At 39.0% G+C, this 14,238-nt stretch overlaps 1 protein-coding gene across 1 annotated transcript in view; it reads left to right on the top strand.

Moving 5' to 3' along the window:
- Positions 1–13,563, top strand: part of LOC114146943 (vertebrate ancient opsin-like) — a 100,422-nt gene extending 86,859 nt beyond the window's left edge. The window contains exon 4 of the mRNA XM_028021405.1: positions 7,771–13,563. Coding sequence (XP_027877206.1) covers positions 7,771–8,055 — 285 coding nt within the window. The 3' untranslated portion in view covers positions 8,056–13,563. The remainder of the gene's footprint in view (positions 1–7,770) is intronic.
- Positions 13,564–14,238: the final 675 nt, after the last annotated feature.

Raw genomic sequence — 14,238 nt, forward strand, 5'->3', positions numbered from 1 at the left:
AGACCCGGTTTCTTGATAGTGGGAGTAATGGCGGCGGATTGAAATGCTGCAGGGACGATTCCAGAAGACGGAGAGGAGTGGATGATGTCAGTGACGATGCAGAGAAGAGAAGGGACAGGTTTTAACAAGGACTGTAGGAAAAAGATCGAGGTGACGAGAAGAGGGCTCAGACTGGAGAATAATATCTTCATTTTTTAGCATTAGGGAGAGAAAAAACCAGAACAACTTCTGCATTTCTTCTGCTAAGTTGGTTTTGTTCAAACTTTAGAAGCATCTAACCTGGACTAAGGAGAAAAACTACCAGACTGTTTCTCTGTGGTTTAAAGTCCTCTTTCCAGAAAAGAGTGAGTTTTGCATTTTCATTGGTAATTGATTTGGAAAACCATTTTATCTTCTAGCAAAACGTATCAATGCCTGCTTTAGTGGCCAGCAAACTGGACAGATTCTCCTCCTGCAGGAGTACTGCCACGAGAAAGACAAGGGACAGCAGAACAACAGTTCTGTTTCAGCAGCTGAAAGGAACTACTGAAACATCCTCAACGCCTCGGTAGACCCGGACGCTGATCACGTCCAACACGGTATCTTAATTCATTTCTTGTTGGACACTTAATCTGGAAACACTTCAAATATGTTGAATTACTGAAATAAATCAACTTTCATTTGATGGAATATAGTAAAATAATGGTCTTCTCATTGAACAACACTCTTCATTCTTCGTGACAGGCGAGTCACTTTCATGAAAGGCGAGAGGCGATTTGTGACATTTTAACCTTGTACTTTTTCTCTAGCTGCACTGCAGTAAGCTGTGATCCTAGAGAACACCGTATGAACAAACTGCATGCGGATAATCTCAGATGCAACCCTTCCTTATGTGTTGTTTCCAGCACAAACCCCTCTGTCCAACACTTCCTGTCAGTCCACATCTTTCATCCGTCTCCCTGACATGCTCCGCGTCATCCGTCAAAGTCTTCACCTTCGTGTCCACCGCCTCCAAACAAATGCTTCTCAACTAACTTCCTCCTCCACCATTTACCTGTCGTCTCCATCACACTTCCCTCCGTCCTTCCCACCTGCCCGTATTGTGGCACACGTGGGTGCCGATCATCTCGTTTTCCCTACACCTCCTCTCGCAAGCTTTCCTTTTCGGATGACCTACTGGTTGTGTGCCGACGGGCGCCGGGGATGAACGTGTTGCTTGTGCAGACGGTGTGAGGAGATGTTTTTGTTAGATCCTGGGGCACTTCTCGCTTTTTCTGTCCCGCCGTGCATCCCTTCCCACACAGAACACGCTTGACAGAAAGCAGAATGCTGGAGAAGCTCGGTGTTGCGTCAAACAGCTCCTAATTCTCAATAAGGTAATGAGTAAAAGATAAGTTTGTGGCAGCAGTGCAGAAGTTGTAAAACTGTAAACCTTTACATGCTTATGGCTTTACATGGCCTGTGTTAGATAAGTACTTTTTTGTATCCACAGGTTGTATGTAATAAATGGAAAAACTTCAATAAAAAGTCAGTGATTAAAACATGTAAGAAAAAATTCCAGGTATGTATTTGATAAGAGGAATAGCATAACATGACATTAAGCTAAAAAAAGAGTCCATTTTAGATGCTACTGCCCTTTTAAAGACGAGAGGTAAACATGCCTAAGAAACATTTTTAATAAACCCTCTTCAATCAATTTTATTGATTGAAGATTGTGTCTACAGCCACTCTAAATAGTTAGAACCTGCCGGAAATTGAATTTAGTTGAAATGTCCTTCAGACTGCAAGACTTAGCTGAGATATTTTGGGTATCTACAAGATTCTTGCTAGAAATTACATCTAAGTAAGACGTAGTAATGTACAACAGACGCTGACAGAAACATAAAATAATCGTCTGAGCTTTCCCAAACTTTTCAGTGTCGTAGAAATCTTACCGAATGTGAAACTTTAGTTTGAAAAAGATCAAATTTTCTTAGAAAATGTCCAATTCTGGTGAACCGAAAATAGAAACGGTTTCGGTGGTATTGACTGACCTTAAACAGAAAAAGTTTAAATCAATGTAATGTTGGGGAAAAAGGGCTTAATATCTGGTTTCTACTCTCACTATTACGCCTTAGAAATATGACACATTTTTTACTTTTCTCAGTACTACACCACACATAGCGCCCGCGAGAAAATGTAGTAGACTATGAGTATACGTGAATCTCTGAAAGTATACTAAGTATACTACGTTTACTTGAGAGCGCTTTCTTTTCCACCTACAGGATCTTGGCAGGAGGAGCGGATAAATTGTGCGAGGCGTGCTTCAGCCTTGACCGTGTGCTGAGAAGGTTTGTCACGGACGTGCCAAGAATTTAAACGTGGGAAAGCATTGTTATGCTTTCAACATGTTGCTGTGGCCCTCACTTATTTACAATCTTCCCATCTGTCCATCATTACGGCCAGGTTCTAGCTGGGGGAACACCAGGGCTCTGTTTTATGCTGGGGGGGGTTTCTTGTAGAACAGGAAAATGTGCATGAAATCACAACTTCAAATCTGTGAGGTTGAATGTATTGTGATATAAGGTGTTTGCATGTTTTTGCCCTTCATGTCTGTCTTGAACGTTTCCTGTCCCACTCTGATGGTCAATACAGTTCAGAGCTGAATTTTTGGTAGTTTTGAAAGCTAGCTTAAACTAGCTAGCTTTCCCTAAAAAAATCCCAAGTTTTTAAGGGAAGTTTTTTTGAAGGAAAACCCCTTTTTTAAGGGAAAACTTGGGATTTAAATGGTTTAATTTGTTCAAAGTGGCGACTCACCAATACATATTAACTTCCGATACCAATATCTGAAGTTTGGTATCAGCCGATATGACACAGAAATGATGCTAACTGACTTATATTTCTTTTTTTCTTTTTTTTTATAAACACGGACATACTCTCTTACAAATTAATTTGATAACTCAGGACCAGTACACCAGTCTTAAATTCTCCGCTAGCTTCACAAGCTTGGTCAACAGTACTGTTGTCTGTAAAACAGCAAATGTTTGACTGGCTTTATCATGTTTTTATAAAATGTTTTATACCAGATGTCTAAAAAAAAAAAAAGCTTTGTCAAAGGTCTCTGGGATCATAAATGTTTTTTCCTTGATTTTTCCCAAATCTAAAACAGCCGTTTGTGGTTAGGAGTGGTTTAGTCTCCCGCGGATGATAATTTTGACTATTTCTTGTAGTCAAATCATGACTAATGACTTAAACTAATACAAGCGAGGCCTACCGAAATTTAGATTTGGTTCTAGATTCCTTTTTTTAATCAACGAGATGAGATTTGGACTATTTTTGGAAGACCGGCCTCATGTTCCCTTCATCTGTAAGTAACGGCTCTCATTGTTACATGATGAAATGATTTTTCATACTGATTGATGTCAGTAGCTTTTCCTCATCTATTGCTGAGTTTTTTTACATTCCAACATGGTGTGGCGTTGTTCGGGAACCTTTAGTCTCCTTGTAGACGTACAGGCCTGACAGTCCTGGGTGAAGCTAGTGTTGTATAACACAATTTTCCACAATAGAGGAAATAAATAAATACATACCTGTGTGTGTGTATATATATATATATATATATATATATATATATATATATATATATATATAAAAACAAAAATGTTTTACTTTTTATCCTTTTAAGTTCCAAGTGCCACTGGAGTTCACGGGCTCAAATGGTTCTAAGTTACTACATTCATTTTTATTTTTGAAAAAAGATCAGTAGTTGGGTTCTTAAAATTATCTTAATAGTTACAAATTTAACAAAACTTTGGTCCATATCTTGACCACAGGAAGTAATTATGTTGCTGTGGTTTCCACCCCGTTTACCTCCCAACGCTGCGACCTCTTGGCAACATATTCAACTACGATTGCGTCTTTCTTTTTCCTTTGCAAAACCAAACACTACAATGCAAAAACTTAGTCTCACCAAGTATTTTAGTCTATTTTCTTATTGAAAATATCTCAATACACGTGAAATGAGACTAAACTAACTTTTTTCAGCAAGACACAGGAACTTGTTTTAAGTGAATAGTTAATTTATATTGATGAAAAAAGTGCCGTTGCCACTGGTAGATTATTTCACTTATAACAAACGTGTAAAATCCGCCTGTGGAATTAGTACTTCTTTCATCAATATTAATGAATTATTTACTTGAAACAATCTACTGTATCTTGCTGATAAGTTACTTGAGTCTTATTTCAAGTTTGGTAAAAAATATTCATAGTAAAGCCTAGATACTATAAAACACCTGGTAAGCTTCTGTGTTTTTGCAGTGTAACTGGTTAACTACTGTCAAAATTGTTTTCTATAATAAAAAATACAAAAACTGGAAAGAGCAGCTCAGTGTTGAGAGCAAGGAAACACAAAAAAGGGAAGTATGGAGAGTAAAAAGATCAAATTATTCAGAACAAGTTGTTCTACTTGAGTCATCCCAAACCTTCCTGGGGTTTTGTTCAATTTTTATTTTTTATTTTTTTTGTTTCCCCCACAAAACGCTGTAGGTTCAATCTATTTTCTCGTAAGGCAGACCACACATCGATCCGTTTGTAACAGACTTTTCACACGTTTCCCATGCAGCTGTTATCTAACCGGAGCGCCGTGCTTTGCCCGCTCTCCTCATCGTATTCAGCCTCTTCGGCGCTACAGAGTCGCGGGCACCGCGACTCTCAACCTCTCATCTCTCAAGAGCTCTCGTGTTTTTCCACAGCAGCACGAAGCGCCACGAACGCAGCTGCCGCTTCACACCCGATCACCAGGAGGCCTCGCCCGCCTAATGAATAAATTATCCAGGTCAGGATGGTGGCAGCGTCTGTTTATTTTTCCCAGTTTTGAATTCATCTTCTTCAAACCGGCCGTAACTCATGGTTTTTCTTCCTTTAAATGTCCTCTCTGATTCCTGAGAGGAATCCATATTCAGTTTCTGAGCTGCTGACCTAGATGAATCTTCTACATATATGTGAGACAGACGTCTGAAAGCCCCAGGCTTACTGGCGGTTAAACTTGCCTAACCTGTCTCACACGGTCTTCTGGGTCGCTGGTAGCGCGGATGTTAGCGGCGCCCCCGCTGCGTTTCTGGGCCACAAACACGAGTATGATTCATGAAAGTTTGGGGGAGAAAATCCAGCGAAAATGAGGTCCCTTAACTTTAAGTTGTTTCCCCCAGAGGAGCCCAGAGGCCAACAGAGCGACTATATTTAAAAGCGATCCATACATAATTACTTATTAATATCATTTCTCTCCCTCCGTCTGCTTCTTCTGGTCTGGGTCATCTCTGACAACTTCCAGGTGTGAAACTCCTGGAAACCAGAAAAAGAGGCCAGCGCTCAGAGAGACCTACCTGGTTTAAAAAAAATAAAATAAATCTTGTTTCGTTAAAACCCAACAGAGAAGGTTGGATATGAAGGACTTTCAAGGTGCCCTCTTCCTGTTTAATTCACTTCTTGTGGCAGAAATTGTTTTAGTACTACGTTGAATGAGACCACACACACACACATTCAGATGGATAATACACACTATGCACATTGTATCGGGGTTTGCAGCTTTGTAGCTGGAGTGTGTAACTTTTATAAAAAATACTTTTTTTAACATATTTGTCGAAACTGTCACTTTGTCTTGACAGCATTGTATGAAACAGAATATCTGTTAAAAGAAACAAAAATAATCGTTTCTGCCTTCTCTTGGTGCTAACTGAAAACAACCAATCAGAGCCAGGAGGCGGGTCTTAGCGATGTCAATCATAAGGCTATTTAGCATGGGCACTGATGACAGCTTGTAAATGGTTTTTCTGTAGTGGTCAGCTGTTTTATTTTTGCCATTAGCACGTTTCGCAGCTCATACACAAGATGGATTGACAACGATAAGACCCTCCCCCTGGTTGGGAGCGGCATTTCTTCACATGGCGATAGCAGCACAGAGAGAAGATGGAGGAGATCAATCTTTGTTCAGATTGTCTGTCTCATATTAGAGTCGCAATATGGTTGTACTATTAACAAATATGTAAAGAAAAAGAAGCACTTTTTATTAATTTAAAAATTCAGTAGCTGGATGCATAAAGTGTTAATTCCACACATAAATCAAAATATGTTGCCTTTTTTTCTTTTTATAATCAGTTCTTATTGTGAAAAGTCTGGATTTACTGAAGTTCAGCGGTGGAGTTTACAGAGTTTCTCTGCTTCAAAGATGGATACAAAATTTCTCAATGACATCACGGTTGGTTTGTTTTTTTCCTCGTATTAAAAGCTCAAACTGACCAAGGTGGCCTAGTAAGTATTAATCATGGCTTAAGTTTCACTTTCAGTTTAGGTTGGTAATCAAAAACTATTTATGAAGATCTCTGTATATTTTAGAAGTTTACATAAGTAAGTCATATTTGATGTGACAACCCTTCCAAAATGACATTTGTTCCTGAGTAAACGGTGATTTTACATATGCTAGCATTTGTCTTAAGATAAGAATCAGTAACATTTAACAAAAACTCATACTATTTTATGTTTTAACATTCAGTAGCTTTTTGCTCATTTCTTTTAAGCAAAGGTTTTCAAACAAGGCGTAAAACTTACACCTCATCAAAAAGCCTTTGTAATGGATCTGAACACCCACTGAAAATGCTGAACGTACATTAGCGCTCTGCTGCTGGAGGTGTCATGAATAGAAGAGAACAAGGCATTTCTCTTTTCAGCCACACTAATAAGAAGCATACACTTGCACGCTGACTTTTCTCTTCTCATTGCGAACGCCATTACCTGATTAATGTGGGAGCAAGTAATTTGTTGCCATTGGTGTATTGTTCCGCAACACAAAGCAGGCGACACAATTATCCCAATGAGCAAGTTTATAATGAAGTGTGTGGAACACGGGGAGAAAGCAGAAGGCTGAGGTTGGACATAATTAGTTGCTTTTTGCCCAAAGGGTGAACAATGAGGTGTGCAGAAAATGCACCTGAACATTCTTTTTGTAGAGACCTACTTTGGACAAATCCGAGCTAAATGTTTTACTGAGCAAAAGCACACCTGGCGTGTTCATTCGGTGTGTTGAGACGAAAGCTGCGTTTCCATTACAAACGTGCAAAACCTCTTGTCAACGTTCCACTAATTTTAAAAAAATAATACAATTTTGCAATCGCGGTCTTTCCAATAAATAAGAAACGCAATTTAAATCACACGTGAATAGGTTTCACGCAATAGGTCATTAAAAGCTCCCGCCATCCTCCTACCACTTCCTGTCGTCTTGTTCGTTGTTTGCACCAGTAGTAACATCCGGTTGTTGATCACATGACCCATGTGATGGGGGGGCGGGGAAAGTGTGTCCATTGTAGTTTTGTGAACTAATCAAATTTCGATATGGTCAAAGAAAACGGCAAAATGTTTTATCGAGAAACACCTTTTTTTTTCTTTTTTTTTTTTTATTGCAGTGTTTCCAGTAACACTCCCACAGCTTTAGGCGATAGGATCATTTAGACCCCACGGGATTTTTTTCCTATGTGTGGATGTATGTCTGGCTGGATTGCACTGTCCCCGCATGTGCTTTTATGAGTTTCTGTTTCTTTGTGTGTGGAAACAGACGGTCTGATGGGACAACACCCACTTCCTCACTGTCCAATCGTGACATTTGCTGCACTCCTCCTGAGCGTCAAACTAAAACCGCGAGAAGCTTAAGAGAATTCATTTTCGAAAAGTCAAATTGCGTAATTACATGGCCAAAGGAAACACAACTGAAATTGGAGATGCTTCATGTTGTGCCCTAACTTTGTGTTTGTGTGCTTGCCCCAGTTTTACAGATGTTTCCGAGCCCTGCTGCACTGTGCCGCTCCTCGCAGAGGCTCCAGCTTGAAGAGCTCTTCCAAGGCCGGTACCAAAGCTGTGAAGGGAGTGGCGGTGACCGGCCCCCGCCGGACCGACGACTTGTTGTTTATGGTCGCCTCTCTGGGCCAACCGGCTGCCACTGTACCCCAGCTGGGCCCGTCCTGTGAACCGACCATTGACTTCACCAAAGCCCCGTCGTCTTACAACCAACCTGTGGTTGTGGTTTCACTGGTGGCCCACTCTGAGGGCTGACACTTGGCTATTGCCGTGAAAACGTCAAATCCCTGTCCTGGAAATCACTAACAATGTTGTAGGGCTGCGGACATCATCTCTGCCTCGGCCTGACTGGTGGTAGACTGGTAACAAATGGAAACCATGAAATGCCTCTGGACAACGTGAGCAAAAACCCACTGCAGTGAACACACAGAACCTTTGAGGCCTTTGTTTATCTGCAGAACATTTGACTTTTCAACTTTTCTTTCAAAGAGACATACAAAAATACATTTGGTCCATTCAAAGGGCCTTATGTGTTTTGAAGCTGAACATTGACTGAGGTATATTTTTTGATTGATTTTGTTACTAACAGCACATGAAGAACCTGGGCAGTTTATGACCCAAAGTATTTTAAAGTTTTGTTACTCAGAGGTAAAGTTTTGACAAAATGTTTGAGCACAAGAAAAATACTGTACAAATTATTTTAGACCTTTATTTATTTAAAGCTTTTAACTTGCTGCAATTTCACGGAAGGACTTCAACCTGCATCAAACAACCTGGTTCTAAATAGGGACTTACTCTATATGTAGCACTGCTGATGTAGCATGCTAACGACATTAAAGTTCCTCCGGTGCGACATGGCTTTGAGTGCCGTCTGCGCATGGACACTGTTACTAGGAGGAATGGTAGAGTAAGGTTTAGGAATGACAAGAAGAATCTCAATAGCGTCATGTAGTAATCTATTCCCAAGCTTGCTTTTTAAAATCAATAAATAAGGGTTAGGATTAGCAAAACAATTTGTTAGGCTCTCAAATTGATTGTTTGAATGAGTCATGTGATCTAATCTCAGATAAACAGGAGAGAACAGAGGACATTTCCCCTTCTGTCTGACTGTGACCTCTGATATCATCTTCTACTCACTCATCTGTGCACCACTTTATATCGCCAGCTACCTGTGTGAGCTTCTAAGCTTGTAACATAGCAACTTACTTTAAAGGACCACCAGACTGCACAGCCGCCCGCCGTGCCTGTTCAAAAATCGGACACCACTCTCGGCAAGAATAAAATGTCTAAATCTAATTACATAGTCAATTAGGAAAATGCTTTGCGGTCCGGCCTAAACCCCCCTCTGGGTCCGGATTTGGACCGCAGTCCAGCGAATCCCTGATCTCGATTCATGGAGGGACTTTAACGTGTCGATTTCAACAGAATAGGTAATTACATTGTTAAATATTTAATCACACAATGAATGGTATGTAAACATATCTGCTGTCTGAACTATTTGTTTACTTGACTAATTGAAGTGTTGGCTGATTAGCAGTACTGGATAGGAATGAGTGCAAGTGGACTTTTGAGAGCAAACTGTACAGATAAATACAGTATTACTGCAGATCACAGGAACACATTTTGAACTCAAATGCATTTGGATCCATAAGGTTGGATGAACAGCAGCATGACAACCTTTTACTTCCACAAGCCCCAGGTAGAAATCACTATTTATCTTCATAATACAAACCCTATGTTAACTGTTTATTAATAATAATATTATTCCCACAGTTAACATAACATTCATCCTGCTCGGTGCAACTGAAACAACAAAAAAGTTGTTTTGTGTGTGTGTGTGTGTGTGTGTTAGATTGACCTCGTAAAGTTACAGGGGATTAAAAGAAGCATACTGTGCAAAGGTATCAGTCAGGAAAAAGATACAAAACAATTTCTAACACAGACCTTTGGTCTTGTGTAATCTCTTGTATTGTCCACATGTTTAGACTAAGCAGTAGGGTTTAGAGTCAGAAGCCTTTTCTCCTGCACATCTGGATTAAATCCACCAGATGTGCAGGTGGGCATCTGGTGGATTCTGATGGAAACACACCAAGTTGTTTTAAAATGTATTATGCTACACTTTATACAATAATATAACATTACTAAAACTATGCTTTGGATAATCGCTTTAAAGTACACTGCATGCATTTAAAAAAATGCATATTTTAAATGTGTATATATGTTACATACTGTATGTATGCTAATGTTGTACTTCAGATGGCATTTTCAAATAGATTTGGTGTATTTTCCTAAACAGTTTTTAATCATTCTTAAAATAATTATAAGGACTCTTGTGTTATGAAACACGTCCAGTGGTGGACATGATCTTTCTAACATGGTATGCCTTATTAAGTGCCTTAATTGGTTATGATTTTGTTTTAAAAAAAGAAAATTGAGCAAAATTCTTATTAGAATTATTGTAAAAAATATAGGAGACTTTACATTTCCTCACCTTTTAATCTCTTTCAATACTGACAAAGGAATAGCAAATAATTTGTTCATGGCTCCTAATGTCACGCATTTATGTCTAGACAGAGCATCTACAGCAAATCCATAACTGATCCTTAACACTTCATTAATCAATGTGGAAGGTGTCTTCAGCTCCACATCTGTCTAAATATGATCCGTTTTCTTCAGTTCTTTAAAAAAACAGAAGCCGTTTTCTCCAGACAATCCATTTTCAGGTATAAAATCTATTAGTGAACAGCATTATCTCCAGTTCACACTCCATACCAGTTGGTGGCAGTAATGTACGCCTTCAGTTATTTTTGAAAACCACCACCAAAGAAATAAGAAAAAAATAAACTCTACCAGAAGAACAGGATCACCTACAACAGGGAAACAGAAAAGATTATTTCCTTAAAATTCACCATCTTTTCTTGTACAATTAAACCTTATCAGTAGAGAGCAGCTTGATGGTGGGTTATGGTTTTGGTAAATTCAAGAAAATTGCTACCCAGCTGGATTTAGATAATACCTAGCTAACTAAGTAGCTACCTTGCTAACTAGATACATATTACTAGATAGCTAACTAGCTGTCTATTTATCTAGCCATCAAACTAGCTGTCTATCTAGATATATATTTCCCACCACAGCAGATTGTACTATTGTTATTGCAATGAATCTTCTCTGCTTTTATACTTAATATTATCCTAGTCTGTTATTCTCCTCAGTCTGCTGCAGTGAATGTATTTTTTACCTGCACACGATGGAGACTAAAAAAATAAATAAATCATTATTTTAAAAAAAATGTGAGCACAATAAATGAGCTCTCAGGTGACAAGTGGATTCCAGCCTTCATGCTAATGAGCGCTGGATGAGGAACAGACGGGCACAGTGCTACATAGATAGCAGCGGCTGATACCCCTTTTACCAAAACACCAGTGCATTACTTCATAAGACGATGGGCTGGAAAAAAATGTAACAGACGGTAAACTTGCTGACGGTCCGTATGCCTGAGCGGTCCCTCTGTGACTGATGGTGTGTTCTTTGGGACTGGCGACAGAGAAGTGGGACAGCGAGGATATTTATGCATGTGTGTGAAAGAGAGCGCAGGGAAAAGGTGGTGAGCATTGTGTCGGAGGACCCCGAACAGACAGCGCAGGCCACATTTGTTTGCACCGCTGGTAAAAATCCTTAATACGAATGATTCTTTTATCACGGCAACGTGCTCTCCCACATAATTTTTTCAAAAAGTAAGCTGTTGATTTGAGTAAGCTCTTAATTTGAGTATACTTTGTCAGTGTCCGGAAAACAAATTCGTAGGACGATCGTTTTTAAACGAGGCGTCGCACGCATTCGTACTTTTGTTGATGGCGCACTCTGACCAGCAGGGTGTTCTTTAAGGCAGCAGTATATAACTCATGAAAATCTAGATGTTTTTTGTACATTTGCTAAAACTGACACTGTCATAAAAGCAAGCTATTAGACAATCTGAATAAAATCTAACAAATACGCTGCTGTATTTGTTTGTCAGAAACAACCAATCAGAGCCAGGAGGAGGCGGGGGGTCTTAGCGCGGCCAATCATGCTTGTATACCCGCCACGCACATTCTCACATTTTCTCGCTGGTTCACCACAACAAAGCCCACCATGAATGCTAACACTACTTAGCATGGCCACCGATGATAACAAGAGACAAACGGTTTTCCTGGAAAAGGTAAGTTGTTTCGCAGCCATTAGCATATTTAGCAGCACGTACAGAAGGTGCGCAAAGACCCTCCTCCTTGTTGTGATTGGTTGTTTCCGACCAGGAGCGGCGCATTCCTTCTGACGACAACAATAGTTCAGGAAAGAGGTGGAGGAAATCGATCTTTTCACAGATCATCTGTCTCACATTAAACTGTCACAACATGGTGACAGTTTTAACAAATATGTAAAAACCATATTTTTGTAAAAGTTACATACTGTAGCTTTAATATGCCACCCTGTTAGAGCATAGAGAGAGGATGTTCTTTGACCATTCCCCTTAATAAATTTATGTAAATTATCCATGTGTTGATTTATCTTATCACTTGATGATCTGGTAACAATTTTCTGGCTGAGAATAAAACTATTTTTTTTTCTAAAATGGACAACGACAGCAAAGGTCACATTATAAAACACTCAATAGGTCAAAATCACAACCATGCTGATGCGAACAAGTTTCCCAGGATGCTTTACAGAGAAACGGTCTCACCTCATCGTGGATTCTTCGCCATACTCAACGGCAAGCATAACACGCTGTTCCGCTTTGGTTTCACATCAATCCTGCTGTTTGTTGCTAAAAACCTCAATCTTTGTCTCATCTTGAGGTTAGCAATTTTAACAAATGAAAAGAATGTTTTATCCTCTAGTTTTATTTTTCATAGCCTAAGGTCTGCGTTATATGATGTCTTTGACGGAATGAATTATTCTACGTAGTCGCAGGCATTTTTTTAAAAAGAAAAAAATGGTCTTAAATAACTGCAATGGTCTTCAAGTATTTTTATTCCTTTGTTGCTATTTTGTTCATTTTATTTAAAATGCTGTGCACCACAATGCTCTGGCTTGGCTTTGACTGTTGCTGGTAGTTCATAAATACATTATGGACACGTTGTTTGATGTCTTTCCACACTTTATTTGAATGTACATGACCTGTGTGAGTTTTCATTAACCCAAAAAACTTTGGGCATGTATGGAGCAATCAACAAAAGGCTCTTCTTTACTTTTTTTTGTACCTTCCTTACTGTAAATTATGGCAAAGATAATATCCAGAAGCATTGTGATGACTTCCTGAAGGCAGAGTTTCAGAAAGAGCAGCAGCTTCTTAAAGAGACAGAGGCCCAATTTCAAGATGTCAAATTACAAACTCGAGTTTCTTTTGTCATAATTGACATATACAGCATTTTTATAACAACTGAAGGTACTATAGTTACTTGATTGTGCTGTAAAACACATAATACCACCCATTTAAAATAATGTCCCCATTTACTAAATCTTCTCATATTGAATGGTGGATTTTTAAGCTCTTGTTTAAAAACTGGTTTTAAAAACTTGCTTTCTCTGAGAGCAAACACTCTCAGAGAAAAAGATTTTATCCGGCTGCTGGTTGCAATATAAAGCAATATATTGTCTGTAGTCACTAATGTGTTGGTCCAATCATAATGTCCACACTTTAGAAAGCATTTGCCTGTTCAGAAGCACCTCTGCAATTTTTTACAAAAATCTCTGAATCAAAATGAAACTTTATTGAAAGTGATTTTTAAAAAAAGGAAACATTTTACCTTTTAAATATCTATTTTCCGGGGAATGATTTGGGTTTGTATATGTTGTTTGCGATGCATCTTGTTCACTCTGTTGCTTTTTTCAGAAAATGTTAGAGAAGCTGCAAATGTTGTGCAATTTCTCGCTGTAAGGTGTAGACTCTGTGATTTCTTGTGCTTAAGTTTCAGCACCAACTTATATATTATTAATGTACATAAGTTGATACCAAAGCAGAGAACGTTTCAGTATTTTTAGAAGGATGTTCAATAAAGTTTTATGGGTTTTTTTTGTTAATCTGATGCAGTGGGAAGTTTTTTTTTTCGGCAGAATTTCTTTAGCAACTGGAGAGTTCAGTGAATTCAGGAATTAAAAGGTTGTAAATGTGACGTGACAAAGTGGTAATATATAATTTCCAAAGTGTTTTGTAGGCATGAACAAAGGTCTTTGTTTCAGAGCGACTAATATTCTGACGTTAATACAACAAAATGACGTGTCCTGAATATTCAGTGTCTCAGAACAGAGGTGGGGACTCGAGTCACATGACTTGGACTCGAGTCAGACTCGAGTCGTTAAAATCACGACTTGAGACTTGACTTGAAAAAATGCTCAAAGACTCAGACTTGACTTTGACTTTCATGCCATTGACTTGGGACTTGACTCGACTTGAAGCTGTTT

Source organism: Xiphophorus couchianus, chromosome 6 (genome assembly GCF_001444195.1).
Source record: "Xiphophorus couchianus chromosome 6, X_couchianus-1.0, whole genome shotgun sequence".
NCBI lineage: Eukaryota > Metazoa > Chordata > Actinopteri > Cyprinodontiformes > Poeciliidae > Xiphophorus > Xiphophorus couchianus.